General features: G+C 36.0%; 1 protein-coding gene across 2 annotated transcripts in view; it reads left to right on the top strand.

The window, feature by feature from the left end:
• Positions 1-284: 284 nt before the first annotated feature.
• The window catches only part of mpv17 (mitochondrial inner membrane protein MPV17), a 45,319-nt gene continuing 23,391 nt past the window's right edge, over positions 285-22,212 (top strand). The window contains exons 1-2 of one of the 2 annotated variants that reach the window (XM_088624935.1): positions 285-384; positions 4,421-4,503. In XM_088624935.1, coding sequence (XP_088481061.1) covers positions 4,431-4,503 — 73 coding nt within the window. In that variant the 5' untranslated portion in view covers positions 285-384; positions 4,421-4,430. The remainder of the gene's footprint in view (positions 385-4,420; positions 4,504-22,212) is intronic. The other variant, XM_088624936.1, reaches the window with a different exon arrangement.

The following is a 22,212-nucleotide window of genomic DNA, read 5'->3' as shown; positions in this document are numbered from 1 at the left end:
CAATATTTCACATATTTTCCTTCACTTTTGGTGTCCCAGATGAAATTTTACACACAGAACAGAGGTCCAACACCCAAATACTGCTTTTTTGGGTACCTTAGATAAGAGGGTGCAATGAAATGAACTATTGGATATAAGCTTTAGTCATGGTTGTAGCGCAGGTCTCAGGAAACAAATGGAGATTCATTAGAAATAATTCAACGCGTTTCAATTACAATGTACGCAGACAATACGAAGCATTCTGTGATGCAACCATTTTGACTTTATCCCCCACTAGAGGGCGACAGATACTAAGCGTCGATTACAAAAGGTCGGCCAATGGTTTCATTTATTCTGGAAGTGACGTCTTTGTTGCATTTCCAGATTCTTGGATAACATTAACAGGCATGTTTCAAATTTGAATTCATCATTGTGGTATTTGCATCTTATAATCTGTATTGGAAGTATGTTTTGTTGCATTGAGTAACAGTTTAAGATTTAGTATGCTAAATTATTGCTAAGCGAGACGCGGAAACGGCAGGGCTGCTATCGTTTAAATGCTAAAGCTTTGAAGTTCAGCGGTAAAGGTTATAGTAAATGGAAAGGAAACATTGTACATATATTAAAAACGTAGATGATGATGCTTCGATTCAAAATTCCTATTAACTTATTGGTGTTCTGTAGAATGTAGGTGTTTGGAAAAGGAAACATGTAAGAGTTATTTATCTCTTGTACCGAAGCCGAAGACCAAACTGTAGTAATGAAGGTTAAACAGTTGAAACAGTTCAACTAAACTTTTAGTTTTTGAAAAATGCAAAAGCATATGGCCTTCTAGTACATGTACAATATGTTTAAAAAACTAAATTTTCCGAAACAAACATGGTAGTATAAGCAAATTGTTTTAAGAATTGTATTTTCTAAAATATTTGTTAGTCGAGTTTTACTCGAACGCCGGAGGTGGACCACATGTTATAAATTAAACTAAGTGCAGAAGTACTCTCCGATCACATGCATTTATTTTCGTGTTCTCAGATATCCGAGACATTGTCTATGAATTTTCCTGCCTACAACTACGAATTTATGCGATAAGATTAAATTGACTAAATACTTCTTGGCTCCAGTAGGCAAATAATCGCTATTTTTAAGAGCGGAATGCAGGAATAAATGTATTTACGAAAAGTGGCAGTGGCCTGTCTGAAGTTTTTATCAGGGGTTAAGGTAGTAATGATAAGCCTTTTTGGTTGTTTTTTTTTTCTGAGCTGGAGCATAAAATGTTGGGTATATATACCTAATATATTTTAAGTAAACAGCCCCAAAAAACATTTGAAAGTTCTCCATGATTACATTTTGTGTGTCTTAAAAATTTTAATTGTTCATCTGTCGTATGTGTATTCTTTGGACGTTGCTGTTGGTAATATCCAACAAACTGGACTCTTTAAGTGACGTTATTGGATTTACATAATGTTCAGAATTTACTTACTGTATGTAGGAAAAGTACCTTAACGTGTATTTCAGTTCCTGGGTGGTGGCAAGGCAGTAGCAATAGGTACAAGTGATAACTTCCCATTCACTGCCCCCACTTGCTTAAAGGATCTGTTATTTAATATTTATCCAATTAGATCAATAACATGCCAAACTGGAATACAAATCTGAAGGCCACAAGGAATTGCACCGTGCTGACATGCAAGGTCCTACTGTACAGTCTTCCCAATGGGTTTTTATTCATTCTGAAGGTTCATTTGCAAGTCACTTGATTTTGCCAGCCACTTGCAGTCCCCATTTTCTGTCCCACAAAGCATTTATGTTTCTGAGTGTCTTTCAGCATCTTGTCGATGAAATAGCAGTTACATGTTTCTAACTGTGACATTCTAAATTAGTTGTTCCCCACCTCAGCCTTAAGAGACCACTATGTCTGCTGTTTTTTGTTCCATCCCAGCTCTAATCTCCAGTAATTAGTAACTGTCATTGATTGCTTGTTTAGACTTTTAGGTCACTTGTTGTTTTGTACTCAGTCCTGAATGTCTGAAATACCCTTCTTCAAAGGTACTATTTCTAACAGCTTCAGCATGCAGAACTTTTAAGCAGCTTCTCTTCAACTGCTTATCCTTATTTCCCAATCTTAATGGTCAAATTATACTGAACAGACAGAAGGAAATAAAAATGTATCAAACACTTTGAAACAATTTTATTCCCTTTCACGGAGGTCAAATTGGCTACATTTCAGACAACACACACCCGAAAGAAGACCGTGAAACGCAGAAATTGGTACAGGATTATTACTAAACACATATCTCATTATGTGGTAAAAGTGCTAAATGGCAATTTAAAATAAGCTCCAAGTAGAAAAGTTAAATGAGGTAGTCTGTTTGAGAAATTGACTGGAGAAAAATAGTGGCAAAAGGCCAGTGCTCAATGGGATAAAGGTTGGGAACTACTATTCTACAGTATGTAACTGAATGCAACCCAGGGTCTAAGAAGGAAATTTCTAATGCATGTTGCCCTTAAACTGTCAAATTATGTTTCTGCTGTAACTGTGACTGAGTCAGAATGTAGTACACATGGTCTGTTAGCATTTACAGTGTGTGAATGGTGTTCTGGGACAAACTAACAGGGAAAAAGGGACTCAGTCTAATGGCAGAGCTTTTTTTCAAGCAAATGGCTCTCTACCTCCCTGCACGTTCAGTTGGTGTCTAACTGGGGCTGCCAGCTGGCCCTAGATCAACCAGACACCTCCAGTCAGACCAGGTTGGGCTCTGTCAATTCATATATCGCCTTCATTTCCACAAAGTCTTTGCAAGACTTCAGTAATTGGGATCAGTTGCTCTGACCATCTGATCAGTGGAACCTTTAAATAAACCAACAATGTAATTTAGAGGTAACTCGTAAAAACCTCTCCTGTCTCAAATTGTCTGGCTGATGAGACCCTTGCTTACCATTAGCTTTCCACATAAATATACTGTATAACAAAAGAGTAGTGGAACTTTCTCTCTAAATTCCTCCCCGATCTCTCCTACGTTGGGACTGTATTTGAGTCAGACTTACCTATATCTGTTGTCGTGTTATTGCCTGTAGTTACTTGTCATATCACATCAGGAAGGTGGTGATACCCCCTCCTCTCCCACTATGTTAATCTCCCTCTTTCCAATTTTCTGATTTATACTGTATGACAAACATGGCCTTTCAAAATCTTTTTTTACACTCTCAAATGCAGCTGCATTGTGCGCTCTTTTTATTTTAGTTGTACAGAGTTCATTTCCTCTAATAAGTGGTTCTCTACTCTAGTGCTGTGGGAACCCTGTGTCTTATGGATTTTTTTTCCATCTGAGCTGAGTTTAATTAGGTTACTCTAGCGGATCTCACTTTAATTGTGAAATTTTGTTTTCGGCCATTAAGAGTGGGTTTAGTAATTAGTTTCCTCACAGAACACAATTCCGAGTTCGTAACCTACCCTCGTTCAGTTATACGGAAGTAAATAATTGAGTGTTTTATCAGTGTCTTTCCTACTTGTCTTTTCATCACATAATGGTCAATTGAAAGTTGTTTAGCCAAAAGTAAGGCAGCAACAATTCAGTAAGTCAACTGATGAGGAATTATTCTGGTTATTTTTTTCACAAAAACAAACCTGCTGCAGAATGTTATTGAAAATCAAAATTGCTCGTAGGGCAACATGGTGGAGCAGAGGTCAGAATTGCTCCTTCACAGAGCTAGGGTCCTGGGTTCAGTTCTGGACCTGGGATGCTATATTGTATATTCTCCCCATTTTCCTCCCACAGTCCAAAAACATACTGATAGGTTAGGTGGCTTCAGGGAACATTGGCCCTAGTGTGAGTGTGTGTCTGTGTTTGTATCTGTGTGTCTGCCCTGTGATGGACTGGATTCCTGTATTCTGTCTTGTGCCCTTTGCTTGCAGCAATAGGCTCAGGTTCTCCAACAACTCTGTATCGGATAAAGCGGTTAGAAAATGGATGTGAGGAAGACTGAGTGTAGAAAGAGGTTAAAAAGGTCTACAGGTATGTGAGATGAAAGTCCAGGATCAGTTATTCTCAGTGAGTAAGAGTACAGATGGAGCAAAACCCAGGAGATCGAGGAACTAAGTTTGACAAATATGCTTTAATTCTCTCACTTCAAGAATTAATTAATGTAGTAACACGCCGACTAAAAGCCATTCTACATGTGCTGCTTTAATACCTTTTAAAAGCTGTGCAAGAACAAATTTGGTATCACAGAATTTACAATGCAGTCCTCATGCATTGTGCTGGTATTTCTTTAATGAATTAAAGAATATTGGTCGCTAGTCTTTTTTAAAATTTTGACAATGTACCTTCTCAGAGGGGTTTTTAATGTAACTTTAGTACAAAAAGAGCAAAGCAGAATTGCTGTTGATATTCCAAATGTAGCCAACGTACTATTTAGTGACCAGTGTCTGTCCGTCTTCTCCCAGAACAGGAATAATGGCTGGCTTGTGGAGATCTTACCAGAGGCTGATGGCAAAACATCCCTGGAAAGTACAAATAATTACAGCTGGTAAGATAGCATTTATGCCACTGATGCTCTGCCGATTCCCAGAATCACCATAATTCTCATTTTGCATAGTTAGACCAAAGCCTGCAAATGACAGTCTCATCTTGTCATCTTCATTTCACACTGCAAATTCAGCTCAATCTTAGGCCCGTTGGTTAATATTTTCTTAAGTAAAATGCCAACATGTTTCATTGTTTTTGTGCACCAGCATTTGTGAATGTTTGTTGTAGTCGACATGCCAAAGAAAAAGAACATTAAATATTCCTATAAAAATAATGTACAGAACCAAAACACCCCTAAACAGCTGTGAATGGTTTACTGATTTCATGTTATACCTGTGGATTTCCAGAATACAAGACACTAATGTTGATTTGGTAACAAATGCTAATTTTATATTTTGCCTTTTTAAAAATCAATTCAGTTTCTGTTGCAATCTGTAATATGCACAGCAGGAATGCTGCGTTATTAGGTTTTGCACTGTTTCCTTATGGAATAGACTCATTCCTGTTTGTTGGCAGCTACCGTACATGGCAGATAGTCTAGCCCCAGAAAGAATGGCGCATTCACTGTGTTCTGACGGCAGATGGCAGTGAAGTGAAGCATAGCGACTGGTGACATATGCGTGATCAAGCCTTCATTTTATCTCCGTTTCCGAAAATAAACTCTTTGGGGAAAATCAAACAATTGACAAACCTGGGTTATCAAAGATTCAAGTAATGTACCATTGTTTTATTGGTTCAGTCTTTCCATATTGAAAATACCCACGTGTTTCTGGAGTTATTTTAATCAGTAGCATAGTCACAATAGACTAAATGCACAATATTTGGAGGCAATGCTTCTCTGAGGGTCCATAGAACGCAGAGTGATAACATTTCTGTCAATATAAAAGCACTGGATCCCCACAGTGTATTTTTCAACATTTTCCATCAACATGCAGAACATATAAATATGCTAAGGGCTTTACAATGTGGGAATTTGACAACAGAGCTTTATACAGTTATTATACATTTTAGTTTATGTAAGCAGAGTAAGAAGCAACAGCTTGCTTGATGGTAGAGTACAATACTCTAAGCTGTTCTTAAAGCTTTGCATTGTTCATGGGCATCACTGGCTGCTTAGCAAGCAGCCTCTGGGTGAGCATGTGCTGCGCTAATCTCCTCATATGACGTATGTTTCAGAAATAACACGTTAGGGTTATAACACTCATGAATAAAAGTGAAACACAATGAGAGGTTTTCATCTGATATTCTGCATTTTTTAGCCATTTGTGTTTTCTCAGGTCTATTTTGTCATTATAATATGCAATTTCTAAAGACATCACCGGATGCCTTTAGAGTGCAATACTAAACATTTTTAGCACCACAGGTGAGGAATTTTGACATTCCATTAGGTTTGGGTTTCATGCTAATCTAGTAATGCTTTTACAAAGGCAAATTCCTGTGAGGTGAGGAAGCCTTCCTTTGAACAAACTCCATATTAAACTCTTGGTACAATTTCTGCCCCATCGCTCTATCACAGATGGTTAATGTTGGGTGTTCACTGATTTAAAAGTCAACTTATTTACTTATTTGTATGTGTCGAGACAAAAGCTGAATCCTTGGTCAGACAATTGCTGAATTGGTATTCTGGAATAACTGTATAGAAAAGGTTTTAAAAAGTCTCACTGTCTACTCATGACAATTAAATTAGAATGCTCTCTCCAGACTCTTGACTACTGTTTCTCACGTATTTGACAGGTAAAATAAAATTCCTCTGCAATATCCCAAATATCTTCTCGTGTCATTAAAGCGCATCTCAAAAGTACTTCCATACTTGATTGGCTGCTTTGTTTTGTTTGTACATTTTATATTTAGAAGGTGAAGGCATGCAAAACCAATTTGTTCTTCAGTATTGCATAAAGACAAAGACTCGAACTGACACATTTATCTTACGAGATAGTTTGTGTAGCCTATGTTTTGTATGACTTTTAAAGTTTCTTATTTGTGATTCATTTGTGCTTGTGAGAACTTGAAGGATTTATCATTCAAGTGCTCAATTGATGTGTGGTGAGCGTACTGGTGCACTATGTGCTGTCCAGGTGGGTGCTGCACATTGGTGGGAGTCTACATTACCTGTATAGCGCTATAGCGAGTAGAGTGTCCTATAAAGGACTTTATAAGTGTAAAGATTTTTTTTCTCACTAAATGCTTTGCAAAATATAGGGATTTAGGGTTGCAGTTATTAATGAACGCTACAAACATTTTTGAAATAGTAAGTAAAGAGCAGTTGAGGTCAGTATTTGAAAAATGCCCAAATGCAATATGCTTTTTGGCATATTCTTATGTAATTTGATATTTTTGTTTTCACTTGGGTTGGAATAAACTGCCCACTAACATTGGCAGAGCTGCAATGAAAACAGTAATGTATATAGAGTGAGAACAGTCTGTGGCAGAGTCCCTTGGTCAAAGGGATGTAATGACCATTGAACTTCCACTAGGGACCGCCAAAACAGATTCATAACTGGTTTAAAAGTATAAATAGAATTCATTTATATTCATTATTTATGAATCACCAATATTGACTAAAGTGTAATTAAGTAATTGTTTGGAATACAGTATGTGCAGTTTTATGTGGGTTGTGTGTGTATATAAGAGTGAAGAGTGGCATCCTTGCCAGAAAAGATTTTTGCATCCAGTCACGTCCCAGAACAATAGATGATTTAGAAAACTTTTTACTTGGAGCTGAATTGTATTGTACTGTGTTTGTCTTGTGTTGTTTCATTTTCCTTTCTGTGTTAAGTAATGTCAATAAATGTTCTAAATATTAAAATTACAGCAGAGTATGTTTTAGTTGCCTGGAGCCACATTACCATGAACTAGGACTGTTTACAACTGTTAAAAGTTTTGTTTTAATAAGTGAAGGTCCTTCCTTTGTGAAATAGAAATGCATAGTTAAACTGGGTTTATCAGATGTTCAATGTGATAAAATTGATCAAATTCTAATAATAAATCAACCACAGATGAAGGAGTTTGTATTGCTTTACAGTTTAACGTTAGTGTCATTGTTTGATTTGTAAATCTGTTATGGTTTATGTGCAGATCCAAATTATATAAATTGTATCTTACATACATTTTGGATATACTTAAAACTACCTTCCAGAAAAAAAGATAAAATGTAGTGGTCTGAATGTTAGCAGTCACAAAGTATTGAATTCCATTATAAAAACAAAAGGTAACTGCAATTTAAAAACACTTGGAAAATATAGGGTTCCCCACTTTTCACATTTAGCATGCCTGTAGCAGTAAAATACCTACTTGAATTCAAAACAGTGAATAAGCAATATAGTGTCATTTTTTATTTTCAGCAACTAAACTGATTTTCCCTTATGTATAATTTTTGCCCTTACCTTAGATTGCTGAATGCCATAGATGTAGATTCATGGTAAAAGTCATGTTGTTTCCAATCTTTTGGGACTCAAATGTATGTGTGTCAAAGTAGAAGCTTTAAAATACAGTTTTAATACAGTTTGTTGAGTGTTGTTGCTTAAATAATGGGCACGCTATGACATGACAGTATTTTTGTATAATAATTCAACAATAATTAATCAAGAGGTTTTATCATTTTAAATTTTCATTTTAACTTGTTAGTTTTCATTGCTTTATACACTTACCTGATCTAAAATGATATTACATCTACTGCGGTAAATGCCAGAATCACAGAAGATAAGTCAATGTATCTTCTGTTAGCAATGAAGAGCCCCAATTCACAATAAGTCTTCCTCAACACTAGAGTGCTGTTCACTCAGTGTGATTAGGGAAGAAAATGTGTAATTACTTGGCCTACTTTTTATCAAATGGCACTGTGAACCACTAACCCTGGGCTTAGTATTGAAGCTCTCTGTGGACTCTAACCACTGATTTGTTCTCTCACATTAAAATATACAGATTTGTTTAATTTTTGAATAAATAACTGATGTCCTGACTCTCTGTGGTCATTAAAAATCCCAGGGCGTTTCTCGAAAAGAGTAGGGGTGTAACCCCGGCGTCCTGGCCAAATTTCCCATTGGCCCTTACCAATCATGGCCTCCTAATAATCCCTATCTATGAATTGGTTTCATTACTCTGCTCTCCTCCCCACTGATAGCTTGTGTGTGGTGAGCGTTCTGGCGCATTATGGCTGCCGTTGCATCATCCAGGTGGATGCTGCACATTGGTGGTGGTGGTGGTGGAGGGGAGTCCCTATTACCTGTAAAGCGCTTTGAGTGGAGTGTCCAGAAAAGCGCTATATAAGTGTAAGCAATTATTATTATTATTATTATTATTATTATTATTAATTATAAGATCAGGCTCCAGGCTGATGCAGCTACAGGTTTAAAAAAGCTTTGTCTTTGATGGGTCAGTATAACAATTTAGATTAGCTAAGTACTTTAGACTGCTTCTCTACCACATAAATTCTTGAGTTTTATTTATGATGATTAGCTCATTCAGAAGTGTAGTGAAGGTCAGAAAACAAAGCACAGAACTTTCCACCCACCATTCTAAAAGATGAAATGGCATAGTCACTTCCCACAAACCTGCGTTCCAAGTTACTGACTCTCTTCATCACATTCTTTGTGTTTTTGGTAGGTTTGGCACTATACACCGATGCTTCCTTTTTCTGCCCATTGTGTGCGTTGGCTGCTGATTTTGTTTTCCAAGCCTTACTGTGCAATAGAACGTCATTGGTGCATGAGACATGTTGTGTGAAATGTATTTCATCCTCATTTGGATATGTGATTTGGTTTACTAAAGTTAAATCTGGCAGAAGGTGATTTATTTCTATTTGGCTGGTGAAGGGAGGTTAAATTATATCAAGCTCCCTTTCCCTTTTACTTTTGAAAGCACTGATAACCGCCTGGAAGCATTTTATAAACTGCCCCTGAAGACACAAACTCCCTTCAAGGTCTAAAAGATTGAATGTTTCACAGATTTCCATTGTTCCAGCCTGTGTTCTCTGAATGTTTTTTTTTTTTAATTTTGCCTCACTGTACATAATTGTGTACAGGCACATAAGTACAGTGAGCCCGCTGCCCTTAAGTACACATCAAAGTGCATGCTGTTACAAATATTGTTTACCAGAATACATGACAAAGCTTAATGTTAATCCTTAGAAACTGTTCTAAAACCTCAAAATAAAACTCTGTAAGTTGTAAACTGTAAACTGTAAGTTAACTACTATACTGTATGTAAAGAAAACCATTCAAACATTGCAATACTTTAATGCATTTATTAAATCAACATTAAATGTCTAGATAAATAATTGATTAAGGAGCATGCTGGGGATTTGTTGATAAAATCTGTAAAAATAATATGAATCAAGTAAAATAATATAAATAATACATGCATTTTTCTTGTTGGTTTAATTTCAGTTTACCCTCAAGATTAAGTGATAGTTTCTTATATGATGTTCTTTCAGTCCTACTCATTTTTTTTGTCAAGAAATTGTCTTACTAGTACTAGGGTACTAGAAAAGATCTACTTACGTTACCTGTGTCATGTTATTACAGAAAAGAAAAACTACAGATAAACAGATAATTAAATGATTCATTTTTCAGCGATCAATCTTTAACAGCAACACAGTTCCTTAAACCACTTTGCGATCCACCCACCGGTTTGAGTCTAGGCTACTGCTTATTATTGCCAAACTACTCTATGATCTTGGTCCCCCAAAAGGCAGAGCACAACTGGTCGAGTGCTACTGTGATTGGGTGATCTTGAATAAGTTGCCATACTCCCAAACCCCTGGGACTTGCCAAGTTTCTAAAAAGTTGCATTGTTGACACTGATATTACTCTTCCATTTTAAGGCCAACATCCCCTTTTTCATGAGCTATGATGTGGAAATGAGTTTCAGGAGACAGGTAGACTTGTTTTTGAGACACTATTTGGTGTTTAAAACTAGTCTGATTTCCCATGACGTCATCTGGAAATCCTAAAAAAATCATGTGCCTTTACAACAAAAGCATTGCAGAAACCCATTTCATGGTCAAGATCACTGATTTATCAGTTCTTATGTTAGTCTGTCTTTTTATTTTAGTTTAATCAGCGCTGAAGAATACAATTAGCTCAAAGTTTTGATCCTGGTACAGTACTTGGGAATTGTGTAATGTAGTCATGTGCAACTTGTTGCCAACATGCATACATTCAAATAAAAAGCATAATATATATATTTATTAAACATTACACTAAACAAGTTACATTAAACTAGTGCAGATAATACTAGTCTAATATCCTACTAATACTAGTTTAATAGCCTAATATAAGTATCCAGATTTGAAAGAAAGCACATAGAAGGTTATGGATTACTATAGCAACTACTGAATGTAACATTTAGTGCTACTGTAATAATACTAAAGAGCAAGAATATAATATGCATATATAAATAATTCTCTGAAGTATTTTATTTATCTTTTGCAATTTGTACTGTTCTACACATGTTTTTAGTAGACTGTAGTGAGACGTTTTTGTTTCTTTTATTTAAAAACATCACAAGGAGTTTTAATTTGATATTTTCCTGAAAGCAGTGTGGCAGCATTGATATTTTTAACAATTTCTGACTCACTTGTGAACATATTTCCTATATGTATAATATAATATCTGAGAGATATTGTCCCTCCTGTGTGTTCTGGTCTCTGTCCAGTGTAATGTGCTTAGTAAACCTCCAAAGGAAACCTCCTGAGGGGCATCCTAAGCCCAAACCATTTAAACTGACTCATCTCGATCCATAGGAGTAGTGACTGTACTCTAAGGAGCTCCTGGATAGCTGAGCTTCTTCCAGAGATTATGCCCAACAGGTCTGTGAAGAAACCTAATTTTCTCCAGTTGTACTCACAGTCTTTTCATCTTAGCCCTCCATTACCACGCATCCATGTCCACAGGTGAATGGGTTGTAGGTCAAACTGTAAATTGAAAGCTTTATCTAAGATCTCAGCTTGCACTTTGGAGAAGGACCAGCACAGCACCCATATCACTGCCAATGCCACACCACTCCACTGGCTGACCTCACGCAGTATCACTAGCACTCAAGAACAAGATACTGATGCCTATTTAAACTATTCCATTAAGGTCTCCCCGCTCACCTGGAGAGAGAAATCTATTTCATTTTCCTGGGGAGGAACAATGGTCTCAGATTAGAAGTGCTGACTCTCGTCCCATCTGCTTCACACTAGGCAGAGAAACATTATGGATCAGAGATCATAGTCAGATGGAGCAAGAAGGGCAGTGTCATCTGTGAACAGCAGGAATCACCAAGTCTATTAACCAGTATCAATCCATACTCAGCTGTACCTTGATTTCTTGTTCATGAAAATTTCAAACAGGAGGGGAGATGAGAAACCCATGGCAAAGTGCAATACCCACCTGGAACACATTGACTTAATGGTAAGAATATGGACTCAAAATTCTCACTTTAAGAAAATAGAAGGATGATAGAATCCCTGTCTGAGAAGCCTGTTCCAAACACATAAAGTTTGTTTCCTATTCTCTAACCTTAATAAATTCCCATTTAATTTCCTATTATGAACCCCATGTCCTGGAAAACTGCTGTGGGTGAAATAGTCTCTGGGTTGAACCCAACTACAGTATATCCTCTAAGATTTTAGACCTGGATGGTACAGTATCTCTTTTCAATCCCCATTGTTCTAAAGTCATACAACCTATATCCTTTAATCTGTACACATACTGTATGCAGTATATGAAATATATAACAATCACCTGAGATTAGAAATCATTCTTTTTGCACATCTTTGAATTGTTTTTTAGTCTATAATATGGTTTTTGGTATGGTCCCTGATGCTGCCAATGAGTCTGTGTGTTTGCCACTCCCTGTATCTTTCCATCATATAATTTAAATTGTTTAATTACACTAGAATCTAAATCTATTGATATAGTGTAGATCATGAAGAGAAATGGGCCTACAATAGATCACTGTGGTTTTGCACTGCTTATATCTTCCCCATCAAAGACTATGCCCATTAAGAAATTGCTCTGTTTCCTGTATATTTACCAGCACTCAGCTGATATGATCACGTTGTCTTTCTTTGGTTTTTATTTGAGAAGTAACCTTTGATAAAGGATTTTAACAAAAGCTTTTTGGAAATCTAATTATATCATGTTATTTGCTTTAGTCTTATTGTCTTTCTAATTCTAATATTTGACTATTCCAATTTTTTAAAACAACAAATGCATACAATACAGACAGCACATGAAGTAAATAAAGATAATCAGTTATTTTTAACATATTCTAACCTTGTTAAAATTGCGAGTTTTTAAAGACCCTAAGAGCTAATGAGACTATATTGTAATGTGCTATAAAACAGGCTACAGTGTTGATGGGCCAAGTGGCCACCTCTCACATGTACTTTCTTATATTCTCAAATATTTATATTTTGGTGCAGATAAAATTGTTTCCCATTTTGTATAAGTCTTGGAGAGGTGTTTCATTTTCAAGTATTTTTAACAGCGCCTGTATCATATTCATTATGTATGCAGCTGGCAAATATTTAAGCTAACCTAAATGAGTGGATAAAATATTGGCGTAGCATCCTGAAGTCTGTGATCGAAAATCAGTGAGGTGAAAAGTGTGCCTTCTGAGGAGGCTCAGGGCCAGCTTTGTAATGCAGTTTGCTTAAACTGTAGTTGAGAGGGTCACATTAAACTAATCATTTAAATGGTTTTTGGTATTTGTTTAAATATTGCCTAAAATATAAATTCTAAAAACTTTGCCAAACATATCACAGATAATTTCACAAATGGAAGAAACACGTCAGACATGCCTGTTAGCTCCTGACGATCTTACTTTCAAGGACAAGGATCCTGTTTTGCCATCATCAACATTTTCCAAGTGCCAGGCATTGACTTTAACATCTACCATTACTACTAGCTCTTTGTTTTACTTTATATGCTGTAAATTACTTAGACTAAGCTCAAGGTTTTGGCATTTTCCTGGATTACAGTAGTCCTTAATTGTTCAGACAAAGTTTTTGAGAACAAATCACTTAGTCGTATTCTCATTCTAATCAAGATTTATAATTTAGTAAAGAACCTCACAAAGACATTTGTGTTCTGACCAGTAAATCTGAGGTAGCCCCTTGTCCTATCTGTTCACTATTAAAAATATTCTTTTGTTTTTAAGAATGGTTAAAAAATTAGAAGAGAAGCCATTCGGTCTATCTAGCCCATTTGGTGCTTAGTAGATAATGGATCTGAGGATCCTATGACAATACTGACAAGGCCAGAGAGCAGATCACAGTCATAACCCAAGTCTAGTAATTATAGAATAGAGCACAGTTGAAATTTAAGTGCCTAAGTGTTTTTGAATATACAGTCTGAAAGGTGTTTGGAAAACAATGCAATCATAAAAACAAAATGAAGTATCACCTCAGTTTTGCTAAACCGGTTACAAATGAACTTGTTACAAAATAAATTACTCAATTTGTCTCTCACAAATGTAGTAAACTAGGTGACAGGCCTGTGTCAGTAAACCAGTTGTCCCTTTGTCTGTTGTGAAATGGTGTAGACACAAGGGAGTCTGCTTGTCAAAGAGAAGAGAATCATTAAATGAGGAAACTACATTCACAGAAATCAAGCTATACATTTTTCTTGAGTTACCATTGTACTTACAGTATATATAAAATCACCCTCTGTATTTTATTTTTTATATGAAGAGACAGATCTCTGTTTATTGAGCCCACAGTAATAGGTAACAGCTACAGGTCAGAGTACACAGTGACAGGTGCCATCCTCACCTTGTTCCTCTTTAGTCTCTTTCAGATTTTTCCCTTTTAAATTACAAAAGTGCAATGTAGAAATGTAAATGGGAAAATATAGTAAGTAATGTTCTAGCCTTCTGTATTTCTTTTTGGAGTGTGAAAAAGCTCAGCAAACTAGTATTAGAGGAACTTAAATGGGTTATATTGAAGACTTTGACTTATACTGAAGAAGAGTCTGGATAGGAAGTAGTTAAGTGAAAGTAATCTTGTCTGTCTGAAGTTTCTTAATGTTCTGTACTGCCTAAGAAGTGAGAGTTGTGACTAATGCTGAGTCAGTATGATTTATCTTCTGTCAGTGGACTTTCTCTTTTATACTCAAGAATTGTTAAATGTCCATGGTCTTCATGACCTGTTGGGTATCTCCATTTAAAGACATACCTATAAAAGAGTTCATGTTCTCTGATACCTTGCTTTTCTCAATTTAGCTAGCTTTATTACGCTTCTCTCAACATTTTACAAAAATGTCTCGTAAAAATAAAAAGTCAGTTGGTAACGGGCATTTTGTAGAACATGCATCTTGGTAGTTTGTTCTCTGTATTTCTGTTGTACGTATGGTACAATAAAACAGAGGAAAGGGTTATTAGCCTAGTTCATTACTTTTAATGTTGCAGTACAGCTACTGCATGATGCTGAAACAGTGTGAGTAGGGGCAATAATAACTGATGACTTGTCAGGATTTTCACCATCTGCTGAAACCTGGGGCAGTACATTAACCAAAAAGGGGAGCAAAACCTTAGTTAATTTACAGTTACCTCAAAGCAGCCAGTTCGAGCAGTTTCAGACCAAATACTGATTGCATTTAAAAAGTATGTTGCCTTTTTTTCTAGAAAGGAGAAAACATATGCCTTGATTCCACTTTCCATAAATGAACTGAAGTGCTCTTCTGTGTTCCCTGTTAACCTGGTCCCGATGAATATATAGAGTCACCAAGTCTAAAAAGATGAGAAATGTAATGTGTGCATTAATGTGAAGATATCACTGTTAATTATAATAATGTTTTTTTTCTTTTACTTGCCCCCACTGTGCTGTAGCATAATATTGCACGTAAAAGCTAAGTATAGAAGCATACATTTCCTTACTAATTCATTCATGCAGCTAATGGTGGACCCATTGGCATTTTAGTGATCCATGCAATTAATCATCCGTCAGCACTTAGCCTGCTGCAGCTGGCTCTTTTGCACTGAGAAGTTGCATTGTTGAACTCTTCCACCTGTAATAGGTTAATAGAGTAGAATATTGTGAACTGTGTTAAAAGCACTTGAAAAATGCTGTTATTTCTCTTTAAGTTGACAGAAAAGAGTCTGACAAAAATCAGTGACTGGCAACGCAGCTTCATACTCGGTTGATAATACAGAGAAAATATTTCGTCAGCACGCGTAGGCTGCAAAGGAACAAGTAATAGGTAATAGTAATAGAAAGAAAACACAACACAAGATTTAATTTATTTGAATTAACAAAGTTTTCAATTACATGAAATGAGGTTGCAGACAGCGGTTGTACAAACGATCCATACAGTATATAGTAGCTCATTGATTGTTAATAGTTAACAAAACCCGCTTGTCCAGTTTATTAACTTTAACCACATCACTCTATAGTTTGTTCCAGATCTTTTGTTTTGCATACTGAAAAGTCATCCCTGGGCTTGCCTTTGCTATTGTCTTTCAGGATTGTGAGTTCTTTAAACAAATGTCAATCATAGTCTCCTCAGCTAGATTTTAGAGGTTCCTTTCCTTTAAGCAATCTGATACCCCACTGAGATTAGCATTTATTCTGGTCTCTCTACTCTACTCTTTTGAGAACAAAACTACCTGTTTATAGTGTGGTGACCATTTTAAGTGTAATGGTAAAATGTGTAAGGAAAAAGGCCATAGAATTGGAGTCCCCTGAGTTGTGTCTTTCTAGATAACAGACAAGACATTCTTTATTGAGAACGACAAGTTATTTAGAACAATAAATTTATCATCACTTTGTAAAATTAGTACAGTAATAATAGGTCCTGGTCGGTACAGTTCAAAATTGATTTGATTTTGGAGGCATCCCAATAAAGTTCCTCAAAAGTTTTTTTTTTTATATAATTTTCAGTTGTTAAAAGGTGAATTCTTTGCACAGAGAGAGATGTGATCTGCCCTTATGGTAAAAGAGTTGTGAAAGAAAATTATTTAAGTCAGGGGTATCAGAGACTTTTCAAAAGGTCCCAAAAAATAAAGAGAAACTTTTCATCTTAACTATTTTTGTGTAAAATCATCAAACTGTGACAAATATTATGGTACTTTTGATTACTTGCTTTTTTCCTTTTAATATTTTAGAATTAATGGAAGCATTATATTTAAGAATTATAGGCTTTAATTATGTTTTAAGTAGTGTTGTTAGGGAGTTCTTGGTCCCTCAGCTACCAATTTGCAATTTGTGTTTTTTGGAGAAAGATATATATGTGTTTGAGGGAAGGTATTCTTTGTATTCTCTTCCTGAAATGAAGAATTTTGTAATTCACCTTCAAAGTTGATTTTAAAACTTAACCATGGAACAAAATCTTTTGCATCTGTATTTAAAAATAATAAAACAATATAAATATAGAGATAGGAATTTTTCATCCAAGCACACCATTTTATTTCTCCCAAATTAGGTTTCATCTGAGGATATGATAAAATCTCAAATAAGTGATAATATGCTTTTCAGTGTAATATGTGGCTCTTCCAAAGATTTAACATTTTGCCCAAAGGTAATACTGCATGATAGTCTGCCACTCTTTTCCACTTTGTGTCTCATCTATCACAAAAGCACCATCACTAACTGAGCACATGAAATTCACCGCTAGAGAAGTCATTCATTTTTTTTGATGGTTTCTTATTTAAAGATAACCATTCAATCTGGAAGATGACAATAAAAAATCCTTTTTATTTTACAGTGTTAAGAATTAATGAAAGACCAAAAATATAAGGACTGAAATGCATTACCTGTTATTTATAAAACACTGTCCGACGTCACTGTGATGCAAGTCTGTGTTGCTTGCACAGTATTTTATGTCTTTTCACAGAGAAACCATTTCACATCCTGTACTGTTTACATAACCTTGGTCTTGCAGGATAGGCAGCAAAGCACTACAATGGACTAGTCAAAAGAAAAGTTAAAGAAAAAAAGTAAGATGCTAAAGTTAGACATCCCAAAGGAAGAGTTTTGAAAACTTCTGGCTACTGGAGCTACTGTACGTCTAGTCCATATTTATCCTTACCAATCAGCAAAATTCTTTCTTATCCTGATAAGATTTTAAAATTCTAGAAACTGCACAAGTGGAAGCACACACCTGCCAGAGGGTCAAAGCGGGTTAGAAAGCATTTCCAGTACGTGTCAGTTAATCTCCTATGCTTTAGGCGTTTATTGTGTTAAACATCTGGCCACAGCAGAATTACTTTTTATTGTGCAGTTACATTAATTGCTGCCTCATAGGGCTGGGGCCCCGGGTTAAATTCTGCACCTGGGGTGCTATCTGTGTGGAGTTTGCATGTCCTCCCCTTGTTCATGTGGGTTTTTGCTGGATTCTCCCACAGTTCACAAACATATTAGTTGGTTAATTGGCTCCTATGAAAATTGGAGTGGTGTCTGTGTCTTTGCAGTATGTGCAGGGTGTATCCTACTTTATGCCTGATGCTCTGGCTCCCCCACAACACTGTATTGGATAAAGTGGTTAGAAAATGGATGGATCTCTATTATGGTATACATGCAAATAACAATGCATAAATAAGAGTAACAAGTGCATTCTAAAATATTGTTGGTTGGCTGTGTGAGAATCCTTATCTTGGACTATAATAGTTGGTGCGGTAGAAATGGCTTGGTTATTGCTTTCAGTTAATAGTTTTTCAAAGTGCTCTTCCACAGACATGTCTGCAGAATATTGCTACACCAAACAGATAAATAGTTGCAGTTTTTTTTTTATTTTCATTTACCCGATGCTTCATATCATGACCAGGCAGTGAAAGTACCTCACAAATGGAAACACACATCCTACCTGAGGGTACTAAATTTAGTACTGGACAGTGCTGCTGAAAAATGATCTGAAACTTGTGGGCTTGTCATTTGTCCCATTTAAAGAAGCCAAGATTTATATTGCCAGGTTTTTAGTTGTCTTGGATACATACATATTTCCTGTCCCTGAGTAGTTTATTACTGTTGTAATAATATATTGGGGTTCCTTAACATGTTTTTCAAGTCATTTTAAAAATTAAGCGACATGCATTCTAGACTTATGAATAATGCACCACCTAGTTTGAACACCTCACTCTGCGATGATCGATACTTCAAGCGGAGTAAGTCACTTTGTTCAGGACAGAAACTTCTGACATTTTCAAAAGACTGATATAAACAGCTCAGTCTGTCTGCTCAACAAAGCAAATTTCCACAGACAGGCACTGCATTTATAAAAGCAGAAAGAGAAGGTTCAATAAGGTTTGGTAACCTGCCAAGGTTGAGGCTGTTCTGTTTCGCATCAGTCATTATCAGTCCCATTCATCACTTTTCTTTCATTATGGTGTCTTTCATTAATGCTTTACTCACCTAACCTCAGGTCATTGTACTGTTGGTGGCTTCTTAACTTTTTGATTTAATTTTTCTTGTTTCTTAGTCATTTGATGTTATGTATTTTTCTGGGACATCGTATTCATTCTGGTGTGTTTGAAAGATTAATTCTACAAAAAATGTCATTTTAAAATTGTGATTATTTTCATTGTATAACCTAACTTTATACAGTTAATTGTGACTCTGCCCTTTAAAGATTTCTCTCAGAGTTCTTCTTTAACTCAGTTTGTATTTCAAACAGTTTATTGCATCTGGAAGAGGATTGTGCAGGAAAAGAGATACACATGTATCTCTGGTTCCAGAATGGGTTATGTCTTTAGATTGTGATCAGGACTGTGACAGTGCACATGTGCTACTGGAGTAGGGTATGCAGGATATAACCAGGATAGCCTTGATATTCCATATAACAGTGCCCTTATGACATGCCAGTTGCTTGTAACCAGTTGGATGAGAGATTCACTTTCGTCCTCTTTCATGTGATATTTCTGCTTGTAGCACGGTGCAGCTCAGTATGAGAAGATGTAGATGGATCAGCAAACCACATTTCAGAGGAAGGCTTGCACTATCCTCACCTTCCTGTGCTGGTTACGGTTTCAGGGTTATCTGGGGTTAGCCTTAACGCAGACGGTAGCTGATTCCAAATTAAGTTGTTTTAAAAATAAATTGTAATTTTCTGTTACTTTTTTTTAATATGTTGTGTAGGTTCAGGATTATACCCACATTAAATTTACTTTTCTTTTTTTAATAAAGCAGAGCCAGAGATTGAAAATACTGTATCTATGGATTAAATTGCCTGAAAGTGAAAGAATTTGTTCAGATCCATTAGATCTTTCATTGTGATATCTGACCTTATTTGGCTTTGCCCTTGTTTATGCAGAGCTGAGGCATTGATTAGTCGTTTAATTTCAGAAAAGACATGCATGTTCATTTTATTTGCAGAGTGCCTGTATGTTTCTTAATTAAACAACTGACCTTTACAGAATGCCACTAAACATGCAATTACTTGAAGGCAAGGCCACAGAAGGGTGACAGGAAATCTTTCTTTCTTTGAATTGTGCTTTAATGTTAGAATATGAATCTAGAAAAATATTTCTTGCAAAATACAAAAGCAATGAATGACATGCAAGTGAAAGCTTATTCTTTTTTACTAAGTTAGCACAAACAACAGTGTCTAATTGGTATTCAGAATACACATTTCATAGCAATGTGAAATGGGAATTAAGAATATACCTCGTGTTTGCATATTCATATCCTGGAAAAATATATTATAGTATATGTACTATCTAGTTCAGTTTCATTAATACGTAATTTCCTAATGTTTCAAATGCTTTTTGTTCGCTGTACATTGATTTCACCTTAGTCAACACTCAAGAGCATTGGATTCACTAAAAATTATAAACGTTGATATAGAAGAAAATTGCAGAAAATGTCAACAACAGTACAGATGTTGTACAATACAAAGAAACACAATAGGTTTTCAGTAGGAAATGTCATACACTATGAAAAACCTAAACACATACTGTAGTATCAGGTACAGTATGACCCCACTGAGCTTTAAAACAGTCCTGTTGAAGGTCCTGATCTTTGGACAGACTGCTGTGAGATAATTTGATTCTCTTCTTGTACAGCTGCAGATATCAGGAGAAAATCTGATATTCACATTTTTTTTAAATTGTGTTATTGTGATCCTAGTACTGCGTGGCCTCGCATTGTCCTGTTTGAAGATTAGCATTTCCAGATTAGCCTGCAGAAACAGAAGAACCAGGTTCAAGGAATTTGCCAATGTAGTGGAGATTCGTTTGCACATCATTACAGTTTTACAGCTACATCAGATGGCTTGAACAGAAGTCTGCATGATGTATCCAGACACATTGTCTTCCATCAAGTCAATCAAGCCTTTGAAAAGCATTCATCCACAAAAAAGAACACTCCACCATTTTCTCTGCTACCACCTCAGTTATTCTCAGATATTATCTTTCAAATGGGAGCATACTGCCCCTGAATAACTTCCATGCATGCTGTTCCTTTTCATGCAGAAGGAGATCTACAGACATTTGGCTGATGCATGGGTTATTTCTTCCGAATAGTTTATCATGCTGTAGCCATTATAGTCTGTACTCAGTCTGCTATTCCAGATGGATCAGACAAGTGTGATTGTGCTGGGCTTCTTCCTTATGGGGCATGGCTTTTCTCTGTTTCTCTAGTTTACTCTGCTGATTGTTGCAGCAGAAAATCTCATTTCTCCAGGTGAGTTCATTCACAAAAATGTCCCTGGCAACCTGGAAGTCTTCAATATTCAGACACATAGTGCTCATTACTTTTTTCATTCTTGCATTAATTAAAAGTTTATGATTTTGAATGCCTACTATTTAAGTTATCATTTTAACTAAATTATAAACTGGGAAACCTGAGCACCAGCCATGAAACATAATATGACATGATAATAATCACAAGATTGAGATAAGGATGATCCATATTTTATGATAAGGAACAAAATGCTACTTCAACAGCACACCTGTCTGTTTGCTATTTAAAATATAAATAGCATTTTGTATGTGACCAGTGAATTATTACTATAGAACATGCTGTTGTATTTTTTTGTGCTTTAGTATCTCTAGTTTATTTAGGAAATTGCACATGATCTTGGAGCAGGAGAGTGCTTTAATAGTTCTGAGGGTCACCCAGAAAAAGTGCACCCCATGCTTTTGCCATCAAAACTTCTAGAATGAGCAGAATTAGGAATTTCCTTTCCAAGTTAAATTTTCAAGCACTGAATGTTTCAAAACTGTTTTTCTGGCGCATGACACTAGATATTCAGCAGTATTGCCAACATTTTTAAAAAGATTTTTGATTCCATGAGGACCTTTCTTATACTTTTTTCGGGGTTTGTTCTACATTTACCTGATGTTGGTGGATTTTTGTCCCCAAGACCATCCCCACTGTACAACAGCAGTGAAATGGGAGACAGGACTATTTCTTGCCTTGTGCACTATGAGAATGAAGTTGGTGTCCTCATTGTGCATGGAACTCTGAATCCATTTTAAATTAGCCGTTTATTTTAAAACTTTTCTTAAAACTAAAAGAAAAACAGTATTCTAGATTTTACAGTGCTTTGAGATGCTTTTCGTGGACAGAAAAAATACTGTTAGGTTGGTATTGAGTGCTTCTTCTTCACAAAGGAGTGCTGCATTGGAAATGGCTCAGACAGTGTTGTTTTGAAAATAAATCCAGAAGATTCACACTTAATTCACACACCAAGATAAAGCTCGGGCTTCCTGTAGTAAATCAGTATGAATTATGGTAATTGTAATATTAATATCCTATTAATTGTTGTAACTAGGAACTATGACATTTATT

The sequence above is a fragment of the Lepisosteus platostomus genome, chromosome 3, assembly GCF_059453375.1.
Source record: "Lepisosteus platostomus isolate fLepPlt1 chromosome 3, fLepPlt1.hap1, whole genome shotgun sequence".
NCBI lineage: Eukaryota > Metazoa > Chordata > Actinopteri > Semionotiformes > Lepisosteidae > Lepisosteus > Lepisosteus platostomus.
This window is presented reverse-complemented; position numbering and strand designations above follow the sequence as displayed.